The sequence below is a fragment of the Vipera berus genome (genome assembly GCF_964194415.1).
Source record: "Vipera berus genome assembly, chromosome: 12".
Taxonomy (NCBI): Eukaryota; Metazoa; Chordata; class Lepidosauria; order Squamata; family Viperidae; genus Vipera; species Vipera berus.
This window is the reverse complement of record NC_138215.1, coordinates 13,774,129-13,798,478: the sequence shown is the minus strand read 5'-3', so window position 1 is coordinate 13,798,478 and position 24,350 is coordinate 13,774,129. Positions and strand designations below refer to the sequence as shown.

The 24,350-nt window shown below is 40.5% G+C and overlaps 1 protein-coding gene across 1 annotated transcript; it reads right to left on the bottom strand.

Annotated features, from left to right (window-relative positions):
* Nucleotides 1-1,298: 1,298 nt before the first annotated feature.
* Nucleotides 1,299-24,350, bottom strand: BNC1 (basonuclin zinc finger protein 1). The gene is made up of 5 exons (XM_081337178.1): nucleotides 24,125-24,350; nucleotides 10,226-10,328; nucleotides 8,279-8,514; nucleotides 4,159-6,035; nucleotides 1,299-2,422 (listed from the first exon to the last, which is right to left on the bottom strand). The coding sequence occupies exons 1-5, from the start codon at nucleotides 24,131-24,133 to the stop codon at nucleotides 1,738-1,740; spliced, it is 2,910 nt and encodes a 969-aa protein (XP_081193304.1). The 5' UTR covers nucleotides 24,134-24,350; the 3' UTR covers nucleotides 1,299-1,737.

The window sequence follows — 24,350 nt, the reverse complement described above, 5'->3', positions numbered from 1 at the left end:
TATCCAAGATAAGATAACTTGCCCTGTTTATTTTATCTGCAATGTAAAAACTATTTTTGTTTATTTTAATATTATTCAGACATTACACAACAGCAACAATAACAAATAACAGATTTTCGAACGTAGCAAGCTGCAAAACTCTGGGGAGAAGAGAGATCCTCTGTCAAAGAAACAAACAGACCAAAAAGAATTTGAATTGTTTTGGTATCATATGTGCCTAATGTGCATTTGGCATCATGCTTGCTGAATACAGTGGATCAACCTATGATATAAATATGTATCATTCAAAGGCTTGGTGATAAAAAAAAACCAACACCTTTGAATTCCTTTTCCTGTTCATAGTTATTTCACCAACCAGGTTTACACCTGCCATACACAACCACATTAATCCTATCACCTGACTGAAAAATTAAATAGAACAAAAGCGTTCTTTAAATAAAATGTACGACCAATGTCATTAAGTGCATAAGACATAACACCATACTGATATGCATAATGACCAGGATGTGGAAAATGAATTTGTTCATTTATACTAAATAATGTGGTAATACAAAACAGAACATTGTCAAAGTCAGTGGATGACTCTTATTAAATTTGTAATAAAATATTGATCTTCTGCCCAGCCCACTATTGTACATCAACACAATAGACAAGATATCCATTCATATTCATACATCTTCCCGCTTTAATTTCACATCGCTTCCTGCCAAACTCTGGAAAATGTCGAATACATTTCCCCCCCCCAGGATTTAATTTTTCTCTGTGTATCAATAAAAAAAAGTGCAGTAAAATTATACATTGCATTTCAAAATGTCCTACATGTGGTTCAAAATCTTTGAATGCGTCTCAGGTTTCGCCGGTCCTGTATATAGTTCATGCTGATGCGCTCAAAAGTTAATGGAGAATCTTTCCAAAAAATTTTTTTTAAAAAATAACTTGAATTGTTTCCAGGATTTGTTTCCTTGCAAAGAAAAAGACGGGGTTGCGAGGAAGTAAGTTTCAAGAGACACCCAAGAACTGCTGAGTGGCTTTAGCATCTGGCAGTTCATAGGTCCATCTTGAAGCCGACTCTGTGCTTCACACAGGAGAAGAAAACCTGCAGGATTCTCCCGTTTTCAAATGTGGTGAGAACAGTAGACAAGCCACGGAGCAGAAGACAACCCAACAATGGGGTCTTCAAATAGAATTTCCCCTGCCACCAAGAAATCCAGAATCAAATGCTACAGTTTGGGGTTTTTTTTGTAAATCTGCCACCTGTCTGTTCCCAGGCATACAATAATAAATTATGGGGAAATCACATTAATTTAATACCGTCAAGTCAGCTGGAAGGAGAAGCTACACATTAAAACAAAGACAGGACGGGGGCTGAAAATGGCATTTGGGTGTCAAATGCAAAACATTGGCATCACAAGCTGGTCTTAGTTTTACAGCAAGAGTTTATAATAAGAGTGAAGAGGGAAAAAAACAACAAACCTGACTTGGGGAATATCATTTTCTATGCTAGCTTTGTATCTCTATTATACCGGCGTCAACGTTTACAGTAGGAGAAACCTAACCCATTGGGTGGGTGCCTCTGAAGAAGAATAGAATTGCACCTTCGATTTGGAACAGGGGGTACAGAAAAGCAAACGGATCACAGCTCTTTCTAATGTTTAACAAAACAAAAAAAAGAAAAGAAAAAGAAAAGCTGAAATGATAAATAGAACACAACAGCAACCGCTCGGAAATATTGAGCTGTTACGAGGGGCTGTGGGTTGACCTGCTCAAGCTCTTGTGTAAATTGGGATTTTGGCTGTGCCGGTTCCTGCTACGAACGGAAGAAAACATTGTGTTGCAACCCGGGACTTTGCATTTGTGCAGCTGACGCAGGTGCACCGTTTTGTAATGGGCTCGGAACGTTCCTTTATTGCTGTAGCTTTTTTGGCAGAGGTGACAGGTGATTGGCAAGCTGGAAGGTGCGGTTGGGAAATTCGTGGTAGGGGCCTCGACTGGACAACAGTCTTGGTACAGGTCTTCATTGGGCATCAAACACAGACTTTCACAGCTTTCATTGCTGTCCTCTAAAGCCCCTGGACTTTCTTCGTTGCCTCCGTCCGAATCCCAGGAGGAGTGCGTCCCACTCTCTGACTTAATGCTAGATGTGGCGCTTAAATCCAGAATTGTTCCCTCGTTGGGGTTATGCCCACAGCTCTCCGGACAGGGTTGTGCGAACTTGCTCATGGGGAAAACCAAGCTGCCAGTTCTGTTTGTGCCTTTGAAAATGACCGACGTGTGTTGCTCCATGTGTCCTTTCAAGCAAGCTTCGGGGCAAACGTCTTGGGCCATGTCCTTCAAGAGATCGATGGCGTTGAAATGGTCCTTGCCGATGTCCAAAGGATCTTTTGTTAAAAGTTTATGGTGAAGGTTTAAATTGGAGCTGTGTCTGGAGAGAAAAAAAATGAAATATCTAGAGTAAAAAAAAGAGCAGCAGGGAAGCTTTCCGTTTAGAAAAAAAAAACAATGATAATAACAATTCAGCTATTTTTGAAAGAAGTGGAATGGAGAAGAACTGGATGCGTGGGGCTATTCACAAGAATGCCGTGCCAGTTAGAAGCACCTCACAGGGGTAGCCTTGTAGGAATCAGAAAACCAGAGAAAGTACAAACTAGGATAGGAATACAGAATTCGCATTGAAGATTGTTTAGTTGTAATCGACTTACAACCACTTGTTTAGTGACTGTTCAAAGATACAACAGAAAACAGTGACTTATGACCGTTTTCACACTTACGACCGTTGTAGCATCCCCATGGTCGTGTGATTAAAATCTGCACACTTGGCAATCATGTACTCACTTATGAGGGCTGCAGTGTCCCAGGGTCATGTCGAAATTAAGGCTGCTAAGTGAGAAATTTGTTAACTGAGCTTTGCCCCATTTTACAACTTTTCTTAAGCGAGTCACTGCCGTTGTTAACTTAGTCACACGGTCACAAAATGAATCTGGCTTCCCCATTGACTTCGCTAGTCAGAAAGGGGGTCCCGTGTCCCTGGGATGCTGCAACCGTCATAAATGTGAGTCAGTGGCCAAGCGTCTGAATTTGGATCACGTGACGATGGGGACGCTGCAACGGTCGTAAGGCTGAAAAGCGGTCGTAAGTCACTTTTTCCGATTCTGCAGTAACTTCGGACAGTCACTAAATGAATTGTTGTAAGATGAGGACTACCTGTGTCTGGTGAGGATGGGAGTCTTGCTAGGACGAAGTGGAAGGCTAACTTCGGTCCTAGATCATTTTTTTCCAGTGCCGTTGTAACTTCGAACAATCAGTAAATGAACTGTTGTAAGTCAAAGACTGTCTGTACTCTTCCTAAACCTCCCAAGATAAAAAGAGACCAGACTTTGCTTATTGGATATTAGAACGGCATGATAGAAATGGTTACAGCAATAAAAAGAATAAAAATAGAGAGGAAACTTCCACTGTGGTTTCTGGAAAGACATTATTATTATTATTATTATTATTATTATTATTATTATTATTATTATTATTATTATTATTATTATTATTATTATTATTATTATTATTATTATTATTATTGCTATTACTATTATTACTATTACTATTATTATTATTACTATTATTATTATTATTATTATTATTATTATTATTATTATTATTATTATTATATTCTATTTTTATTGTGTATTGCCCTGTTCACCGCCCTGAGTCCTCCGGGAGAAGGGCGGTATACAAATTAAATTATTAAATTAAATTATTAAATTAAATTATTGTTTATCCTTACTTTATAACATTGAGAGAAAACCTGGCAAGGAAAAAAGAATTGGTTCCCAATAGATTTTTTTTTTTAAAAAAACCAACAACATAAGGTGGAATACGAAGCGGTACCTAACCCCCTTCATCTCTCTTAAAAATGGATTTCTTTTCCATTCTCATAGTCTAGCAGCAATACGACTAACCTTTTTGCCTTTTGAAAAGCGGAGTTTGCTTCAATGGATTTTCATTTTAGTACCATTCTGACAAATGGGTGTAACAGGCCAGTAAAGCAGGCATGGCAGATCATTGCATTTCTCCCCCCCCCCCACACACAAAACATACAAGAAGCTCTCTTGTGTAAACCAGTTTACTTTAAACACACACAGCAATTTTCGCCCAATGCCACCTTACCTGTCTCGGCTTCTACGCGAGGGAAACGCAGCATTGCAACCCTCCACAATGCAAGTGTGCATTTCTTTTAGATGCACGTTTTTAAAATGCATTTTTACACTGTAAGGGTTTTTAAAGGTCTTCAGGCAGATGTCGCAATGAAAGCAGGCGTCTTCCTGCGAGAGCCCTAGCGCCTGGGCATGGCCGTGATCCGTATCGTTACACACTTCAAAGCCAGGAACAGCCATACTCCGGTTGGATAGCGCACCGAAACTGCTTCCACTCAACAAGTGGTAATGCAGTTCAGGCCAGTTGTTCATTGGGATCCTGTAATTCAATGGTTCTCTAAGGTAGCTGTATGGCTCAGTTGCTGCTTTGGTCACATCATGGTGTTGTTTGGGTGCTTCGTGTGCATTTTCACAAGAGGCTATTCTTAGCGATTTGTCTTGGTCTGGCTGGTCCATTTCAGCACATTGGTTATTTGTCTTGACAGCCTGCAAAGTTTTGAGCCCTCCAACCTTGGGAATGGATGTCCCCAACGCCTCTCCATGCTTCTCCATGAGATGATTCGTATTTTGTTCTATCCTAGACACCCCCATCTCCACAGGCCCTTCACTTACCGCCTTTGGCGTCCCATCATCTTCTGAACTGGCCACTTCATTAGTTGGGCTAGTGGTGTCAACAGCTTCTTTCTCTATCTTGATGGGCATGCTAGACTTACGGGATTTTTTCTTAGGCAATGGATCAAAGGGCAACTCGCTGGACCCCTGTGGTTCAGGTACTGATGAGGAAACCAGAGGTAGAGAAGGAAGCGTACCTGGTGTGTGTGCAATTTCAGCTGGGGTGACCGGGCTGCGGTAGAAGGGAAGGACCGGTTGCACCGTCTTCAAATTGGGGAAAAGGACACCGTTGTGTCCGCTTTGGTGAAAACCTGGTTGGACTTTGGAATCAGGACCAGAACTCCCATAGATAGGAACTGATCTGTGGTCAGGAGGTGGAAGGGTAAAATCGGTCCTTTTGTTCTCCTCCAGACCTCGGATGGACAACCCGTTGCGGAGATCTTTATCTCGATTGTTTCGGTTCATGGGCATGTGAAGTCTTGGGTTGGGATTGGCGCTATGACGGTTTCGGCTCCTCAGTGAGCTGAACACCATGTTGCAACCTTCAATAGTGCATTTATGTTTGATTTTCAGATGGACCGCATTGTAGTGGATCTTCAGAGTGCCCTTATCATAAAAGGTCTTCTCACACGCTGTACAGAAAACACGTCCTTTCCTTGTTCCAGCCCCATTTTTGTCAACTGACTTCATCTTACTTTCCGGAGATATCTGGCTGGTTTCCAGCTTTGAGGACACGGTTTGAGTTTTCAAATCACTTGGTGAAACATCCTCTTTTGGTTTGAAAGTGAGGTCTGGGCCGACGGTCTCCTTCTCCTTTTCTGGTTGAAACGACGGATTGGAAGTTAAGAAACTGTTTTCAGCAAACGGCACACGGTGGTCTGGTTTTAAGTCAGGGCTGTGGTCTTGAGAGGACTCCATCAGGAGACTCTCTGGGAGTGAACCAATCAGAGGTGGAGGAACGGGGCTATAAAACTGAAAGGGCAGCATAAACGCCATGTTGTTGACCACATTTTCGAAGTGATGGATGTGGATGGGGTGCATTTTGTCTAAAGAAGCAGAAAGGTTTGCGTTTCTCTGATTGCAGCTTTCGATAAAGGCTCTGATATCCATACTGGCTGTGGTTGTGGGGACGGTAATGGATTGCCCTTCTTTCTCTTGAATGGCCATCAGCTCCACAATGGATTTGGTTTCCCCAAAACGCAGAAATTGCTGCAAGGTGGCCAGCTCTTCTTCGCTGGTCATGATACTCCAGTGATCCAGGACCTTTCCTGAAGCATCCTTCAAAAAGACAAAAAAAAAAACAATAGTAACAATACACTTGAAAGGGCAACATACTAGCCTCAAAAGAAAAGTAGATCGGTTAATTGAATTGGGTTGACTTCTCCAGGGTGACCGAAGGGAGAAATCTTCTGTTTAGTTTCTAACAAGAACAGCACTCTCAATTGCCCTGTAAAACAGGAAAGATCATGAGAAAGAAGAACTGGGAGACCTTCTCTCTTGTTTCAATGGGAAACTTAAATAGCAATAGCACTTAGACTTATATGCCGCTTCCCAGTGTTTTACAGCCCTCTCTAAGCGGTTTACAGAGTCAGCATATTCCCCCAACAATCTGGGTCCTCATTTTACCGACCTCGGAAGGATAGAAGGCTGAGTCAACCTTGAGCTGGGGAGAATCGAACTGCTGGCAGTCAGCAGAATTAGCCTGCAGTACTGCATTCTAACCACTGCGCCACCGCGGCTCTGAAAATCCTTGGCCTGGGATCAAAAACGGCAAGATGAGAACTTTTAAAATGTGGCTCCAAGTTTATTGGAAATTACGTTTTGCTCCTCTTTTTCTGCTTCCTCTTCCTTCTCAGTCATGGCTTTCAAAAATCAAGTTGCAAACTGCTTTGGAAGCTTCCATTCGTATATAGATTTGTTCCACCAAGCTGTTTCAAGAAATCCAGAAGAGAAAAGCACTAAAGGCTACCAACCAGACCAGGTCAAAAAGGAGCCAGTTATCTGAGGAGCCAGTTTAGTCTCGGCCAGTTGCTAACACAGAATCGATATACCTGTAGACAGGTAATTGCCAGCACCTTTGCAGCACGTTGTTCTCGATTTTTCAATCACCTTGGCCTGAGTTCTTTCTACAGTTATCCTAACAGATGATTGAAGAGTGTTTTGTGATCATCCCAATGATGTTACGATACTTGTGGTGAAACAAAACCCAAGTAACAAGGCTAACGGAATGGAGCGATCAAAAGAAGATTTAGCTTCACTTCTCAGTTGAGTATTTTTTTTAATCATATTCGGCGCTAAGATCAGAGAACAAATGAGCCCCAATCGATTCTTCTCCAGTTCACAGAGCACAGCTGTAATTACACCAGAGTGTTGGTGTAATTCTTTCAAGCTCCAACCCTACCAAACTTTCCCCCAATAACTACAATAAATATTTTATTACAGAACATGGATTTGATGGCCCACTGAGAAATTTCACCGGGTGTGCAAGAGGTTTCTAAGACGAACGTATTGTCATCAATTTTTCATGCAAAAGAGGTTCAAGGTAATTGAGCCCAACTTTTTTTTTTATCTTAACACTCAAAAGCAAGATTATTAAGTGGCATTAAATATTTATTTGGGGCATAATGTAAATCATACTTTGCATTAAAGGGCGGAAGTAAAAGGAGCAGAGGGGTGGGCAATGGGGATTGCGTTGAGTGGGTCAAATCTAAAAGGATGTCACTTGGGTCAATAATTATGCAGTGAGCAGACATTTGGTAACGAAGCCTCGGCCATCCTTAGCTATTGCGGCTCTGATGCCATCAGAATATTCACAGACTCTGCAGCAGTTCAGCAAACAAAAGTGCTAAAACTTTGGAATCACCGATACAAGCAATCCTCAACTTACGGCTGTAAGTCAAGATGGTCATAAAGCAGTCACCCATGTGACTGAGGCAGTAGGCATGAGCCTAAATGGACTCCAGAAGATGATAGAGGACAGGAAGGCCTGGAAGAACGTTGTCCATGGGGTCGCGATGGGTCAGACACGACTTCGCAACCAACAACATGTGACTGATCCAATTATACAACCTTTTTTGTGGCAGTCGTTGGGGTGATTTTGCCAAAAATCAGAAGTAAACACTGGTTTTCGACAGAAAAGTTGTAAATTGGAAACGTCATTTCCACCCCTCTACCTCACCGAATTCACATAATCTCTAGCTACATTAACTCCTTGCACCAATCCTATATATATATATATTCCAATCCTATTGGTCAATCATCTGTATATTTTAATTTGCATAACTCTAGATAAAGGCCTTGCATTCCCACTTTTTTAGGATGCTTTGTATATCTCCATACTACAATAAAATTTGTGTTTCGATGGATGTAAGGTGTAGTTCCACCCCTGTTATTCAAGAACTCTATGGTGATATGTTTCCTACATGTTCTGATATTTTAGTTTCCAGTTGACTCCATGCTGGCTTGGCTCCCTTCTTATCAGCCTTTTGTCCATTAGGAAGAACCATGAATTTGATGCTTACCTGTAGAATGTAACCCCGTATGTAGTCCTGAAGTGTCCAGTCCAGAGCATGGAGGATGTGTACGACCTCTTCTTGCTTCAATACACTGAAAAGACGATCTAGGAGAATTTTGAGACGGACAGGAACGGCTTGAGTTCCATACAGCATGAGGCTGCTTATGTCAAAGACCACATTGGATTGGACTATTTCCACTTGGCTGGCTTGGTATAAGTTTGGGATCCTTAGTTTACTTAAAGCTGAAAAGATGAAAAGAAAATGCAGCCACACATGAATAATTGGGAACAAAATAACCACACTAGCAATAATGGCTCAGCATCCATCAGATCGTTCAGTAATTAATGCTTTAACAGCCATTCCAACATCATTCCCTATCATTCGGGCCAATTAGAAACATCTGGCCTATAGGCAAGGGATTTGGTCTTCCTGCTATAGTACAAGTCCCAGCAACCCTAGGAAATGGCTAACGACAAGGGAAACTGTGGGGGTGTAGTACCGTAACATCTGGGCTCATAGATTGCTCACCCTTGCAATAAATCAGGTGCTACAATCTATAGAATTTAGCAATAGCACTTAGATGTATATACCACTTCACAGTGCTTTACAGCCCTCTTTAAACTGTTTACAGAGTGAGCATATTGTCCCCAACAATCTGGGTCCTCATTTTACCGATCTGGATGGACCTGGGTGGAAATATGCGTAGAAACTGCAACCTATAGGATTTAAGCCAGGTAGATTTGCACTTAACAAGATTTTGATGGCTTATTTTTTTTAAAAAAAAATCAATCAGAAGTGATAATTTGGAATGCTTGGGAGATGGAGATCTTAGACCAATCTTTTCTTCACCTTTCTTTCTTTTTTCCAATCTAAACCCCTTTGCTTTATTTGTTAATAGCAATAGCACTTAGACTTATACGTATAGCACTTCACAGTGCTTTAGTGCCCTCTCTAAGCAGTTTACAGAGTCAACGTCTTGCCACCAACAATCTGGGTCCTCATTTTACTGACCTTGGAAGGATGGAAGGCTGAGTCAACCTTGAGCTGGTGAGAACTGAACTGCCAAATTGCTGGCAGCCGGCAGTCAGCAGAAGTAGCCTGCAGTACTGCATTCTCACCACTGCTAATTCAGGCACATGTTGATGATTACAAAGCAGACTGGCACATAAAGATAAAATACTGTGTAGCATTTTCCCTCAAATGAAACAACATCAATTTACGTATAAGAAATATTCTAGGGTTTTTCCCCCTCTTATTCTTATCATCAGCTTTGCCATGCAAAATGAGGATTGGTGGAGCAGTGGGCTAATGCCTCCTTAAGTAACACCAGTTCCCTGCAATTAGTGCAGGTTCGCATCCCACCAGGCTCAAGGTTGACTCAGCCTTCCATCCTTCCGAGGTAGGTAAAATGAGGACCCAGATTGTTGGGGGCAATTAAGCTGACTTTGTAATAATGCCGCTTGGTGTGTGTGTGAAAGCCCAAATAAGCAGGCATATACATAGAATGAAGGCTACTGCTAAGCTTGTAAGCCGCCCTGAATCTTCGGAGAAGGGCGGGATATAAATGGAATTAAAATAAAAATAAAATAAATATATGTGACTAGCTGACAGCTAGACAATAGAGGTGTACAAATCAGGGAAATCTGATTCAAGTTGGAAAGTAGATCCGATCTCATCTTCATCTGAATCCAGTCCTCCAATTGAACTTATTCAATTCAGACTGCTAAATAAATTTAGAGGGGGAAAAATCTGTACATACTTAAAGGCAAAAGTCATTCAGAAGGATCAATTATACTGTTCAAACAGACTGGCCAATTTGCTTCAGACAACAGGTTTGTAGATTTAATGGTGTTGATTGAATTTAAATGAAAACTCCAAATGAAGCCTTCTCACACAGATGTATCAACCCTATTACAAAGAATTCTAGTACAATCATCATAATATATTACTTACCATGAGCTACCCATCCATGCCGACATTGGTCACACTGTCGTTGATTTATTTTCCCAGTCTTAAAACACTGGCAGCTACAATTTACCAGGGTACATTGGATGGCCTGTAAAATAAAAAAAATAAAAAACAGTTGCAAAAAATAAGAGTTTAGTAAAGATCTCATCAGAGCTTCACCCAACGCATAGTAGTCAATCTCTCTTTCTAGAAACTCAACCAATATGTGGGGGTCAACAGAAGAGCTGAGGACAAGATTCAGATGGAGACATGCAAGAAGCAAACAGTGTAGACTAATTATTGCACTATTCAAGAATTCACTCTATAAAAAGGCCAGGATTTAAATCACATGCTATTTTATCCAGCCTTTATAAGAATGTGGGCTTCTGGTGTCCCCCTTCTTCTTTTTAATGCAGAAGGCATCTCAACATGTTTTGATGATGATTCTGGCCTTGCAAGCTTCTTACAACATCCACCCCCCCACACACACCAATCTGAAGCACTCTCAGATGTGTTGGGTTTCAGCCTAAATAAACCCCCACCCCCCACCCATCCCTATCCCAAGTTGTAAAGCAGCATGAATTGGCTATCCAGTTTAGCAGATTTTCTATGTCACGAAACAAGATACATGGTTAGCTACTACTGTATTTAATGAAAATAAATCATTAGCACCTTAATATATCATAATTACATTTTTTTAACTGTCACAAAGGGATTTGGTGTGCTTTTCTCTATCGGGTGCCAAAAAAATAAAATAAAAAATTCCAGCTTTAAAAATCCATCCTTGACAAGGTGAGGAAGTAGGAACACCCTTGGCAACTTTGCTCTAGGCAGCAACATTTTCTCAAATTGGCCCACCCCTTCTCATAATAATTATTACATTATATTATTCTTGCTGTATTGTTTATTTTAATTCCAAGAGAGATTCAGTGAAGCCTTCAGGCTTCCTGTATTCAACCTTGCAATAAATTTGCAAAGAGCCGTTACCGAAAAGTTGCTGGATAGCTGTCTTGCAGTACTTGAGGGCGGTGATCACTGATCCTGTGGAGTATGGACTTCCAGGAGGGAGGGGCTGCATTCCAGAGGAGCAAGAGACCACTCAGTTCAGATAGTTTGTGTGAGAGAAGGAGGGTGAAGATGGATCCTCCCCTCCCGAGTAGGGGATGTTAGCATGCTTTAGTTTAGCAAGGTTCTGTCTAAGGGTAAGAAACAGTAAAGCTATCTGCTAGGAAGAGCACAATGAGTCTCTCTTGGTTTTTTGAGCCTGCAACATGAGATTTTATGCACAGGTGGCTCTCTTTTACATATCTATCTGTCTGTCTGTCTGTCTGTCTGTCTGTCTGTCTGTCTGTCTGTCTGTCTGTCTATCTATCTATCTATCTATCTATCTATCTATCTATCTATCTATCTATCTATCTATCTATCATCTATCTATCTATCTATCTATCAAGCAGGAGAACCTATACCGTCTCAGACTGGTGAATGTCTAGTCTCTTCTTAAAAACCTCCAGTGATGGAGTGCCCATGATTTCCAGAGGCAAGCTGTTCCACTGGTTAATTGTCTTCACTGTTAGGAAGTTTGTCCTTAATTCCAGGTTGCTTCTCTCCTTGATTAGTTTCCAACTGTTGTTTCTCGTCCTTCCCTTTGGTGCTTTGGTGAACAACCTGGCCCCCTCTGCCTTGTGGCAGCCCCTCAGATACTGGAACAGTGCTATCATGTCTCCCCTACATATCTTCTTTTGTAAAACTGGCCCACCCCCCACCTTCAAGGAACAAGAAACCCTTAGAAAAAGGCAAGCAAATTTCACCATCCGCAACCATATTTCAGAGGGCCCTAAGACATGAAATAGCTCGAGTACAAATATTGTAAGATAGTTTACATCAAAAGTTGCAAGATAGGATTAGCACGGTTGGTTTATTCATTGGGCAAATTTGCACAAAATGCTAAGCCAGGATTTTTTTTAACTTATGATTTATTGAACAAGCCATTAAGTGGCTTACTTTGTATCAGAATGTTAAATCCAAACCGGGGCTTGGTGTATCCTACTGTGCCAAAAACGTATACATTTGTTCCCAAGCCAAGAGATTCAAAGGCCTCTAAGTGGTAATTCTAAGGGGTATATTTCCTTGAAATAAGTAGGTGGATGCAGCCAGGGCAAAAATGGGATTTCATTCATGACTGATTTCCTTTATATTGTAATCAGATTAGAATTATAAGCATGTTATTTTTCTTCAGTTGTACATTTCAGAATTTTTCTCTCCTGTCACATTAAATATTGCAATGAAGAATAATCCAGCTTGTTCAGACATCACATACTCATCTAATATACCTCTTGGATTTGAAGAGGAATTAAGTGTGGGGGGGAAAGCAGAATTATAGAAAGGAAAATTGGCTTTGGGAAAGATTATTGATTATCCCGAGCTTGTCCATCAACTTGTCAAGAGATGGCAGAAATAAAGAAAGCACTAAGTATCTCAAGAAATTATATTTTTCTGCCCGTCAATTTAGTGTTAAACCAAGAAATTTCCAGCAAGCATCTTGCCTCTGTGACAAGTAGGGTTTTCCTGGTTTAAACTCCAGAGATCTTGAATGTTCTTTCACAAATTATTGGCCTACATCTCTTTTTAATATGATTCCATAAATGAAGGAAGAATAATCTAAAATAAAGCTTTAAGAGCTGAAGGTCACCTAAGCCTTTTGACTTTCAGAAATGGATCTGGGTTTGGGTTATACTGCAGTATTTTCCCTCTTGTAATAATAAATCTCTACCGCTTCAGAAAACTCCAGTCATCACCTTTTTGGTTGGTTTGGGGCCAGATCTATATGCTCTTCGGGCTGGCGCCCTTTTCAATACTGTAAACATTGTGGGTAGAGATTTTATTATTATCGGTGCAGAAAACTCTTGCTTAATTATTCCTTTTCATTTTTATAATGTCTCGCTGCTGCTTTATTATTTTGTCCTTTTGCTACTGAAGGTGTGGATTGGTACGTTTGTTTTATTTCATTTTTTTTTGAAGCTGATTGACTCCTGACTGGGTGGGAGGAAAGACTTAGCGCTCCAAATACAGAGCATATGGTAATTATCTTGGTTACTCTCTTGCTACTTTTTTGTTCATTTCAACTGGCTGTTTCTGAGATTTAGTGTGGTATATAACATTTATCTTAATGGTTTTGATGTGGTCATTTAACTATACAGAGTTTGCTAATATCGCGTGCTGAAAAAAGAATATGAAATGCACCTGTCATTGACAAGGAAGAGTTGCAATAAAAAGCAAAAAAAAAAAAGAATGTTCTAATCCAGAGATTAGAGAACCACACAATATTTGGGGATGTTTCATCCCATTATATTTGCCTCATTACCACCCAGTCTGCAGTTCCTCCCTACCATAATGAAAGATTCTGTCAAGTTGAGTTCAACTCCTAGTTAAGGGCACAGACACAACATTCTGGTTTGCAAATGGCTTCCTCAGAGATTTACTTCCCAGCTCATTCTACAATCCCTAGACAACTTCCATCCAATTATTTTGTTTGGGTTAATAATTAAACTTTTTAATAATTACAGGAAGTCCTCAATTTACGATCACAACGGTATTGTTAACTGAGTTTTGCTGCACTTTACGGCCTTTCTCAGTGGCGTAGCGTGGGTTGTCAGCACCCGGGGCAATTTGCGCCCCCTAACCCGGTGACGTCATGGCACCGCCGAAAAGACGCGCCCCGCAGCGGCGTAGACTTTCCAAGAAGAGTTGCGCGCATGCGGGATGCTTCCGGGTCCCTTTCGAGGGCGGCTGGGCGGGGCTCCGACCTGCAAGAGCCGCTGCATTCAAGCTCGCACATGAGCCCCGCTAAATAAAGCCACGCATGCGCACGAAGCTAGGCCAGCCGGCCGGCGGGTCCGTCTTCGCTCGGCCAAGCCTGCTGGGGTGCCTGCGGGGCGCTTGCAGTTGGCCTGAGCCTGGGCGGAGAGTTGGGCGCTTCTATTTATTTTATTCAGTTTATGTGGCCGCCCATCTCACCTGCCGGACTCGTTTTGCTTTGCAAGAAAGAGCAGCTCGAGAGCGGAGCCAAGCCGACTCTGTGCAGCCCTTGGGGCTCCCTGAGCAGCTCAGTTCGAGCGCGCCCCCCCCAGATGTTGCGCCCGGTGCGGCCTGCCCCCCCTGCACCCCCCACGCTATGCCACTGGCCTTTCTTGACACAGTTGTTAAGCGAATCACTGCAACTGTCAAGTCAGTAACACCGGTTGTTAAGTGAATCTGCCTTCCCCATTGACCTTGCTTGTCAGAAGGTTGCTAAAGGTGATCACATGACCCTGGGAAACTTCCACCTTCATAAATATAAGCCAGTTACCAAGCATGGATTTTGATCACGTATGAAAAATGGTCAAAAGTTACTTCTTTCAGTGCTGTTGTAACTTTGAACAGTTGTAAGTCAAGGACTACTTATATAGTAAAAAGTAATGCAAACTAGTTCAGCGAAGTCCATTAGGTGTTACCCGAAATATCAAAACAAATACTTTATCTCTGGTCAAATAAACCAACTTTACATTCCCTCTTTTTGCATAATCTTGACTTTTAAATCATTCCTGTAGCATTGCAGGATTTAATATTTCATCATTCTTTAGTGTTTAAAAGGAGTCTTCAAAGCTTTCATCAGCCTACTTTGTAAATCCCACAAAAAAGCATTAGCCAGGATTTCTTCTCACAGCTGTTCCACATCCAGATCTTTTTCTTGATTAGTCTTTTGTATTCCTATTTTGGTAATTTCAAATTTGTTGTCTACTATGCCTTCAAACTCTATAATGTATATGTTAGTTAAAAGTTTTTTTAAAAAATTTCTCATCAGCTTTTAATAGTTTATCCATTGAAATCTATAACCATTCTTAGATATAAGTTAGCAATATCTCAGTCCATTTTTCAAAGAATACTTTAACACGAGAAAAATTTATATCTGGCTTAGCCATTGTAATTCTTTTCTGTCTCGTCCTTTAGTTTCCTCTAGTGCCCATTTGCAATCTTTATTAAACCTTTGTTCTTGATAGCATTTCGTTCCATTTCATTAATTTCTCAAGATTTTATACTTGTTTTTCAAATCTTACAACAAAAAGAATCAATAACCCAAAACCTCCTGGTTTCCAAATCCATTTAAAACTTTATTAAATAATTTTGTTTTTGATTTTTGTTGGTTGTATATTATTTTAGATTCTTTAGTCCCTGTTTGAAATTTCTTAATTCTAAAGAAAACTTACCAGGCATCAAATTAAACTCACTGTTTTGAAGGTCTCTAATATCCATAAAGTGATTAAATGGAGCATGTGATTAGAAAGTCAGTTTGGCCATATCATTAGGAAAGGCTTCAGTGCTGCTGAGAACAAAGATAGCTCCTAATGCTGTTTTATAGTCTCCTCAAGAGAAGCTATGACTCAGAGCACTCATGAGTGATCTTCCAATCTCTCCTTCTCCAGAGAGATAGGAAGGACCACTCTTCTCTCCAAATCCAATTTTTCATTCTTCACAGCGGGACCGAGTGAGCGAAGTCATCAGTCAGCCATGACTCACACTGAAAGCCCCAGGTACTCTATCCATGTATTAACCAGATGCAAGGTCAACTGCAGCTGTTGGACACTCCCTCTACAAGCAGCCTATAGCCTTGGAGCATGCTTGAAGTTCATCAAAGTAGCTCAACACAAGTAAATCCTGAGAGTGACAGTCCAGCAGCAAACTGGAAGGAGGGTATCAAATTGTCAAAACCAATCTAGAATAACTTCTCCAATTCACCCTTATTGCAACAAACCCTACATTTCTACTTGGGCAAACCATTAGCCAGATTTGTTGGCTAAGCCACAAGCGGCTGGCTTGCACAATGTATCCAGCCATAACACATAACTGTTAAATCATAATAGCTAGACTCTCCACAAGTGAAATTTAACACGATGCACAAACTCACTTTTTTGTGTGTTTGGGGGAGTTTTATTAGTTTATGGATGGAACTGATTTTATCTGCTGGGTTGTTTTAACGTTCCTTTTTATATTTCTTAATTTTAAAGGTTGATTAAAATTCTGCCTTATTATATCCTCATGCCTATATTTTGTTTGGGGAGTCCTGTTATACGCCCAGTCGTCTTATACGCCGGAAAATACGGTACTTCTTGGACTTGGTTCAGAAAAGTGTTCTGAATATTTGAACAAAATACGATAATGAGTTTATTTTAAAAATGGTTGTCGTGAAAACTGCATAGGCCCCCTTTACTTTATAAACTTCACAGCTCCCAACACTGCAACATCATTATAGCGGATCAAATGAAAATTGCCCTGAAGAAGTGAAAAAGCAAAAGAGCTTTAACAAAACTCTTCAGAAGAAAATTGTGAACCAACTTTTGAAGATGAACTAAACCCTTCAGTTATCTTCAGGCTGGATAGTAAGAAAAAAAAAGCAGATCCGAATAGCTCATGCTTATCTTGTTGGAATGAGGGAGGACATCTCCAGCTTCTGCAGCAGCTCCATTTTTCCCACCAGACCTTCTATATTTCTTCTACTTCTTTAAAAAAAAACAGCCAGAAGAAGAATGTAACTCAAAATCTTGTCTATTATCTGAGGTTTGGTTGGTCTTAAGGAAAACTTTACATTTCTGCTGATTTTGTGGCTCCTTTTCGATCAGTGTTTTCAAAGTATATCCAGAGGAGGGACAAGCAACCTGCAGATCCTGAGCTATACACAAAAGTGAAGAACCTGGAGTAATAAGTAGCTTTGCCCACATTTCTCACTGGCTAGTAAAACAGTTTAATCCTCTCACCAATAAGAAAACCTGGTTTCCTCCCCGTCATTAGGAATGAAAAATCACGAAAGTCTTCCCATTGGCTTGATAAATCATTCTACATAGTTCATGGGGAAGCCATTAACCCAACCTCTTCCTTGTTGGTTCATTTGTTAGATTTACCTCCCATCACCTTTGGGTTTTGGACTCCAGAAGACCCATCCAAAATGTCTATGGAGATGCTCCATCATCCAGTTCATGATTGTCTCATAGGTGCTTTTCCAAAAGGCAACTGGACTTTCTTGGGTTTTTTTTTCCCCCTTGAAAATGTTTTGCTTCTCATCCAAGAAGCTTCTTCAATTTTTCACTTCTCTGAAGGAGGTTTTTGGATGAGAAGCAAAATGTTTTCAAGGGGGAAAAAACAACAACCCCAAGAAAGACCAGTTAGTTAGTTGCCTTTTGGAAAAGCACCTTCGGGATGCTGAAGCTGAAATGGTCTGAGGAAGCAAGACCAAGAGACACCAACCAACTGTATCACCAGCATCCCAAGTCTCATTTTGGATTTTCTCATAGAGCATCTTCCCACTTCCTGGTTTGTTGATTTCCATGGGCAAAAAAAAAAGAAGAGAAAGGAGATGGGAAAGTGCATAAGCAAAGGAGCGAAAAAAGGAAAAATGAGGGGAATCCTGAAATGAAGATTCCGCCTCCAAGCCTTTCAGAGTAGGAATAGAAGTTGATGAACAGTTTATTACTGGCACGTCAGTCCTATTTTAATAATGCATTTTCTAAGTGCTCTTTATTTCTTATAGTAGGGTTTTCCCCCCCCCAATTGAATGTACTTCCAGTAGGGGGGGGAACAACCCTAAAAATGACATAACCATTGCATGCACCTTATCTAATTCTCTTTTTTTTTATTCTTTTTTCCCCTCTGGGTACTCAGGAAGGCACCTGATAACCCAATCTTTCTAGTTCTCAGCAAATCTTTGAGAAACTTTGAAATGATGTTTTCCTGAAAACAATCAAAAAGAGGGTAAATATTCCAACCATCCAAGATTGGCAGATTAGGAGGACATGTAGTGGACAATAGATTTGTATAAAGATCCGTTCAGGTTCTGGATTAAGACCGAAATTTTCTTCACTGTGTGCAATTTAGACCATTAGAATAATTAAATGTAAAATCCTTTATTTCTTTGTGCATGCAGTGAAATGGCAGTGGAATCTCTCTCTCTCTCTCTCTCTCTCTCTCTCTCTCTCTCTCTCTCTCTCTCTCTCTCTCTGAAATTATTAAATAACCTTAGAAAGAGAAGGTAAAATATAAATTACTGGAAATCACTTATTTAGAATTTTCCTTTCCTTTCCTTTCCTTTCCTTTCCTTTCCTTTCCTTTCCTTTCCTTTCCTTTCCTTTCCTTTCCTTTCCTTTCCTTTCCTTTCCTCCTTCTCTATTTCCTTTCTTTTCCTTCTCCTTCCCCTTCCCCCTTTTTCCTTTGTCCTTTTTTGATATTTCACTTTATTAGTTTTTCTTATTCTTTCATTCAAACTTTGCACTGCTTTTAATTCTGTTGAAAAGCTACTTCAGTCAAAATTTGAAAAATACACAAAATCTAGTATTTCCCGTGAAATATAGACTTTACAAAAAAATAAATAAATCCAAATTTGAACTATAGGAAAAAAAAATATCCATGGATTCAGTTAGAATCCAGGAACGGTTTCTAATTAGAAATGAACTCTATCTATGTCAAACTTGCTTTTAAGATTTGAAGCTATTCTATCAAAGCAAACTCCCACAGCTTGTGTAACCATTCTTCCATAAACAAAGGGATCAGACATGGAAACATATATTCTTCCAATATTATGTTCATATTTCCAGGAATAGGAATAGTTTTGTAGCCAAGCTTAGGTTGGGGAAAATGGAATTAGTTTTCAAGGAGCAAAGTGCTTCCTCTTAAGTTTTCCTTAATTTTTCTCTTAAATTTTTATGAACCTTTCCCAGTTTCTCCCTGCAACTAATTTCCAACACTCCCCTTTTTTAAAAGAACATTTCTATTTTTTTCCCTAGTATTCCATTAGGCCCACACCTCTGATCCTTGGTCAAAATTCACATACTCTAAACAGTTCTCTTGTAGATGCCGTAGTTTAAACTGATGATAATATCTATACAAATAGATATTGTGAGCCATAAACCTTCTCAAAATATAAAAACATTTAAAGAGCAGAAAGCAGAAAAAGGACATCCTAATTTTAGCTGGACCATAGATTCCTGAGAAGAAGCAAGACAATTTTTAATAATTTTCTTTAATGGCCTTTGACTTGTTAATTTTCCGGCAGCTGTATTTCTTATTAAGGAGTAGAAATTCTGAAAACAGTAGAAATAATTCCCTGGAAAATAAGGATTATTTTTTTTACATACAACTACTTGAAGGGCTGTTCAAAATAGAATTAGAAGTAATTCCAATTTTAAAGTGCTTTGCTAAATATTTTGTGGCATACGTAATTATATATTTACAAGCAAAATTATTTGTTTGAGGAAAGTTTGAAGCCAGATGGATTAATCTGGAGCTAATATAGAAGAGTAGAAAACATAGAATAAATGTAAAAGAAGTTGGAAGGGACCCTTGGAGATCATCTGGTCCAACCCCTTGGCTCCAGCAGGAGCCTTTGTACCATTTTCAGCAAATGGCTGTCCAGTCTCTTCTTAAAAGCTTAAAAACTTATTCTTTGATTTATATCCAGAACATTCATTTGTGGGTCACCTGGAGACCATGGCAAGCACGAGCCACTGGAACATGCTAATGGTGAAATGACAACCATTATATTTAAGGGCAAAAAATTCCAGGTGGATCTATAGGCTTCTTTTCAAGATATTCCAAACCGATGCATATTTGGGAGGGAATTAAAAAACTAGGGTTCCCACATCAATTTATACTTCACTGGTATGTCCTTTAACCTGCTCCAAGAAATGGAGAAATCCAGCACATCCGAATCCTTTGAACCTTTCAGTCATTGTCCGATGCTTCCTTAACTGTGACAGCTAATGGACAACATGTGTTTGCACAAAAGGGTTTAAAAGATGGAAATATTTCACTGTCATTCTAAGACAGCTGTTCAGAAGATTGTGGGTACATCTGGAGGGACAAGGTATGAAGGGCTGGCTAAATGACAAAAACAGTCCTCCATTTCAAGAGCTGGCCAAACCGTAGATGAGTTAAAGATAAGAAGTCAGAAGAAGGGAGAACTGCTAGGAATCTTGAAAATTTGCTTATCCATAAATTAGCAGCCTGGATAGTATTGATAGATCACAGTCTTCTATATCATGATGAAACAGGATGCATTTTAAAGACAGCAACAATGCCTGTAGATAGTCCAGATTTGAAACAAATGCTTCAAGCTTTTTCTTTCTAAAATAGGCAACTGTGTTTCCTCTCTGAGCAGACTGTTTCACCTGTGTGAGGTCTACAGTGTGTGCTTCTTTAGACTGCAGCCTATATACTATTTCTCAGAACTCACTAAAGCAGCAAGAATGTGCACCTTGAGGAAGTTTCAGAGTCAATCGAAAAGCTCTTGGATGTTTTGGAATATCTATAAACCAAATCTTTATTACTGTTAAAGACCAGCACATTTGATGTCCTCCTCCACCAGCACCTTGTTTTCTGGATTGAATTTGGGGACCTTGCTAAAAAAAAACATGTGCTTATTCAGCTACAAAGATTTTCCAGCTCTGAAGCTCCATAAAAACACCCCACAAAAGAAGATGCCCAAACTATTATTAATGTGACATGGTGCAAAAGTTTCAATGCTAGAGGTTTCCAACTAGGCAGTCCTCAAAGGTTTAATACTTCAGTTCTTCCAACCTTTCAGATCTAAAACATTTCAGGGATGCATCTGTCAAATGATAGGACACACCAAAGGAAAAGCGATTCGGTGATGGTCATTTTTCTAGTCAAATCAATTGTGACCGCAATACAACACTGAGTTTGCTACTGAAATGAGCCTCTACAGATGCTTTCCTTACCTGACAAGTTCCAGGTGTGTTTAGATTACATAGCCCACCAAACTGCAACTAGTTTTGGTCAATGGGTCTGTTATTTGGAGGACAATGGGATTTGTAATCCATGCTGGCTAGAAAAAAGAAACATCTGGAAGTTACAGGTTGGGAACAGCTGGTTTACATCCGTCTGAAAGAGGAATTGAAATAAGGACTGGCTTGGGGTTTTTGTTACTCAAATAACTCTATCCTAATTGTGAACAGAGTATACTAAGGTCAGACTAAAACCAGGGATCTTCAAACTTGGCCCTTTTATGACTTGTGGACTTCAACTCCCAGAATTCCTCAGCCAGGCATGCTGGCTGAGGAATTCTGGGAGTTGAAGTCCACAAGTTATAAAAGGGCCACGTTTGAAGACCCCTGGACTAAACTAATTGACTGAACTAATTGACTCTGTAGATAGATGTGAAGCAGTTGGTCGTCTTCTCTTATTTATCTCCACTATTTAGCAACTTTGGTTGGAGTGCTCCTGAACCCTGAAGAGCTACTCAACCATCATTGTTAACAGTATTTTTTTTTCTGTCTGCCTCTCCTCCATGAACCTTTAAAAAAAAATCCCTGGCAACCTAGACTTCTTACTGAAATTTTACGTGGGTCAATTTGAGAAAAGGATGTGAAAATAAATAGTAATTTTAAAGATGATAAGACCTTTTCTTTTTCTTTTTACCTGTAGGCTCAATTAATCCTAAAATGACCACTGTGATTCTGTATCATGCCCCGAATCAGCAAGACTTGCCTAACTGAATGGAGCAAAGGAAGGTGGCCTCTGTTTCTCAAGCTGGCTGGATTCAGAGTAAAGATTCATTGCACCAAACAGCCTGCAGACACCATCCCATTGCAAGAGACGCTTTGTAAAACGCAATCCAGTAGATCCCACCATTGCTTTTCAACAGCCAAGGAAGAGAAGGGTTTTTCAGAAGTTGTCCCAGTTCTGAAAATCCAAGTTTGAAGAAGATGGGAAGATGGGTATCTCCTGGAGGGAAGATCTCCTGGAAGACAGACACAGGTCTCCTGTGTCATGATCCTAACAGTGGATAAAAACAGCAGGCTTTTCCTGGCTGGAACCAAGACCCCAGAGGACTTTTAGGGGGAAAAACACCCCTCTATATTCCATCTTTTGAAGTGGCAGGAATCTGTATTTTCATGGGGAGGGGGGGAAAAAGAGAGAACAAGGGCAACTCTTTCCCCTCCCTTCACCCGAAACTTTCATCTTTTGAGAATTAAAGACGATTAGCTGGCACTCTCTCCAACTCTTTGGAAGTGCACAGTGGCATCTCCGTAGCCACAAAAGAAGCGCACTCGATGCGGGAAGAACATGTTTCTACACTGCAGTTTGAGAAAGTTTGGCTCCGAGCTATGCGCTGATTAATATCAGATCTCTTCCTTGACTCGCTCCTTGATCTTGTCACATCTGGCTGACAAATCCTTACAAGCTTTTCCAAATCAGGGCAGCTCCGTCATGCTCGGGGACTCGCTGGAAGGAAGTGACAAGACCAGCCGAGCACTGATGTGCTATCGCTCAAACTAATGAAGTTGACTTTGCTTCCAGGCTCCGGGGGGGGGGGGGAAGTCTTTTTTAATAAATAAATAAATAAATAAATAAATAAATAAATAAAAAGGCAGCACAACACGCCTCAAGGTTTTGCAACACGGTACACATAGCTCACCAGAAGATAAGACAAACGATCACCTCCCAAAATTCACTCTGCCAAGCTATTGCATGATCTAAAAAAAAAAAAATCTTTCTAAACTACTTTCAGTGATAATCCGAACCCAAACAGCATCCCAGCATGCACAATTAAAATGAAAAAAAAATAATGAAATGAAATAGTGGATTTGTTCAAAATCTTGTCTTTCCCCCACTCCTTTGGAGACGATTGTTTTCTTTTCTTTGCATTTCCCCCCCCCCTTCTTTTCCCCTTTCTTTTTGTAAAAGTTTTTTTTTTAGAGCTGGATGCTTTTAAAAATATTTTCTTTTCATTTTCTGTCCCACTGTTATATATCCCCTCTTGTGCCACATGGCCTAATCTCACTTTTATCCCCTCTGCAATATATTTCTAATATCTCCAAACCAGAAAAAAGTTACCCATAGGCTTTACTTTTTTTTAAGTAAACTTTCCCCCCCCATCCGCTACCTTCAGCACTTATCAAAACAGTGCAGACAAAAACATGCAGAGACACACTGCACACACGAATGTACATTACACATGCACCCACATATCATGAGCAAACGGGGGACGTGTTCGGACCTTAGATCTGTTATCTGAAGAATGCTAAATAAAACTTTTTTAAAAAAACAAAACATATAAACTACATCTTAACCTTTTTAAAAACTACGTCAACAAAAATCACATTTGGAATCATCTTTTTTTTTGTGGCAGGAAAAAGGACCGAATTGCCCCACATGGCAGTAGTCCCATATCTTGAAATTAATGTTGTCAAATCACTTTTTCTCTGTTCTCAGTAGTACCACAAACCTTCGTGCATCTCCGCTTAAGAGCACACGGAACATGTGGCAGGAACCCAAAATCGTGCATTTCAGGTCTACTAAAGCTCATCCAAAACTTGGTAGGGATGAAAGGCTGTCAAGCTCGTCCCAATTCACAGGTGCCTCGGCTTCTCCAGCAACAGGGAACCAGGGTAAAACTTGACCGGAATGGTTATTTATCTATATAACCTGGAAGCTAAACGAAGACGTGCCTCTTTTTCGAACCCACCTTTGCAAACCAAAGCCCACTTTCTTGGCTGTCAAGTGCAGTTGAGACAAATCTGAATTTATTTATTTATTTATCTCTCCACCCACCCACCCCTCCAGCAAGAACGAGAAGGCTGCTATTCCCCACCGACCAAATTCTTCTGCAAAACCTGGTTTCCCAGCTCCACCGACCGGGGTGGCAAGCAGGAGAAGAATCTGCTTGAAACCGATTTGGTTGCTAGCCCGGAACACTCGAGCTACTATTGCTAAAGGAAGGCGAAGGAGGAGGGGGGGAGCAAGGGAAAAGAGAGACTCCCGAATCGGTGTTAGTAGGGAGAGCGTCTCCTCCGGATCCATGCCCGGGCGGTGGGGGGGTGGGGGAAAGAAGGAATAAAACAAACACAAAACTTTCCTTACCTCCGACATTCTTACACAGCATCTGTTTGGAGCGCTATAAAAGTATTTCCCATCCCCTCCGCTGTGAGCTATACAAAGGGCCACCAGGAAACATTCTTGTCTGTACAAGTAAAAGAGGCAGAGTCATCCCTAGCCTTTGGTCTCTCACCCTCGTCTGAAGCGGTGCACCTCCACGCCTGTGTATGCTCAACTCGGGGGAGTGAAATCAGATCTCTCCCGACACCAC

Bases quoted from the DNA above. Each gene is read 5' to 3' on its own strand.
- BNC1 (XM_081337178.1), bottom strand. The intron at 8,515-10,225 runs GTAAGTAATATA...TCATCTTTTCAG, and splicing joins GCATGGATGGGTAGCTCATG to CTTTAAGTAAACTAAGGATC. The intron at 6,036-8,278 runs GTAAGCATCAAA...GTCTTTTTGAAG, and splicing joins TACGGGGTTACATTCTACAG to GATGCTTCAGGAAAGGTCCT.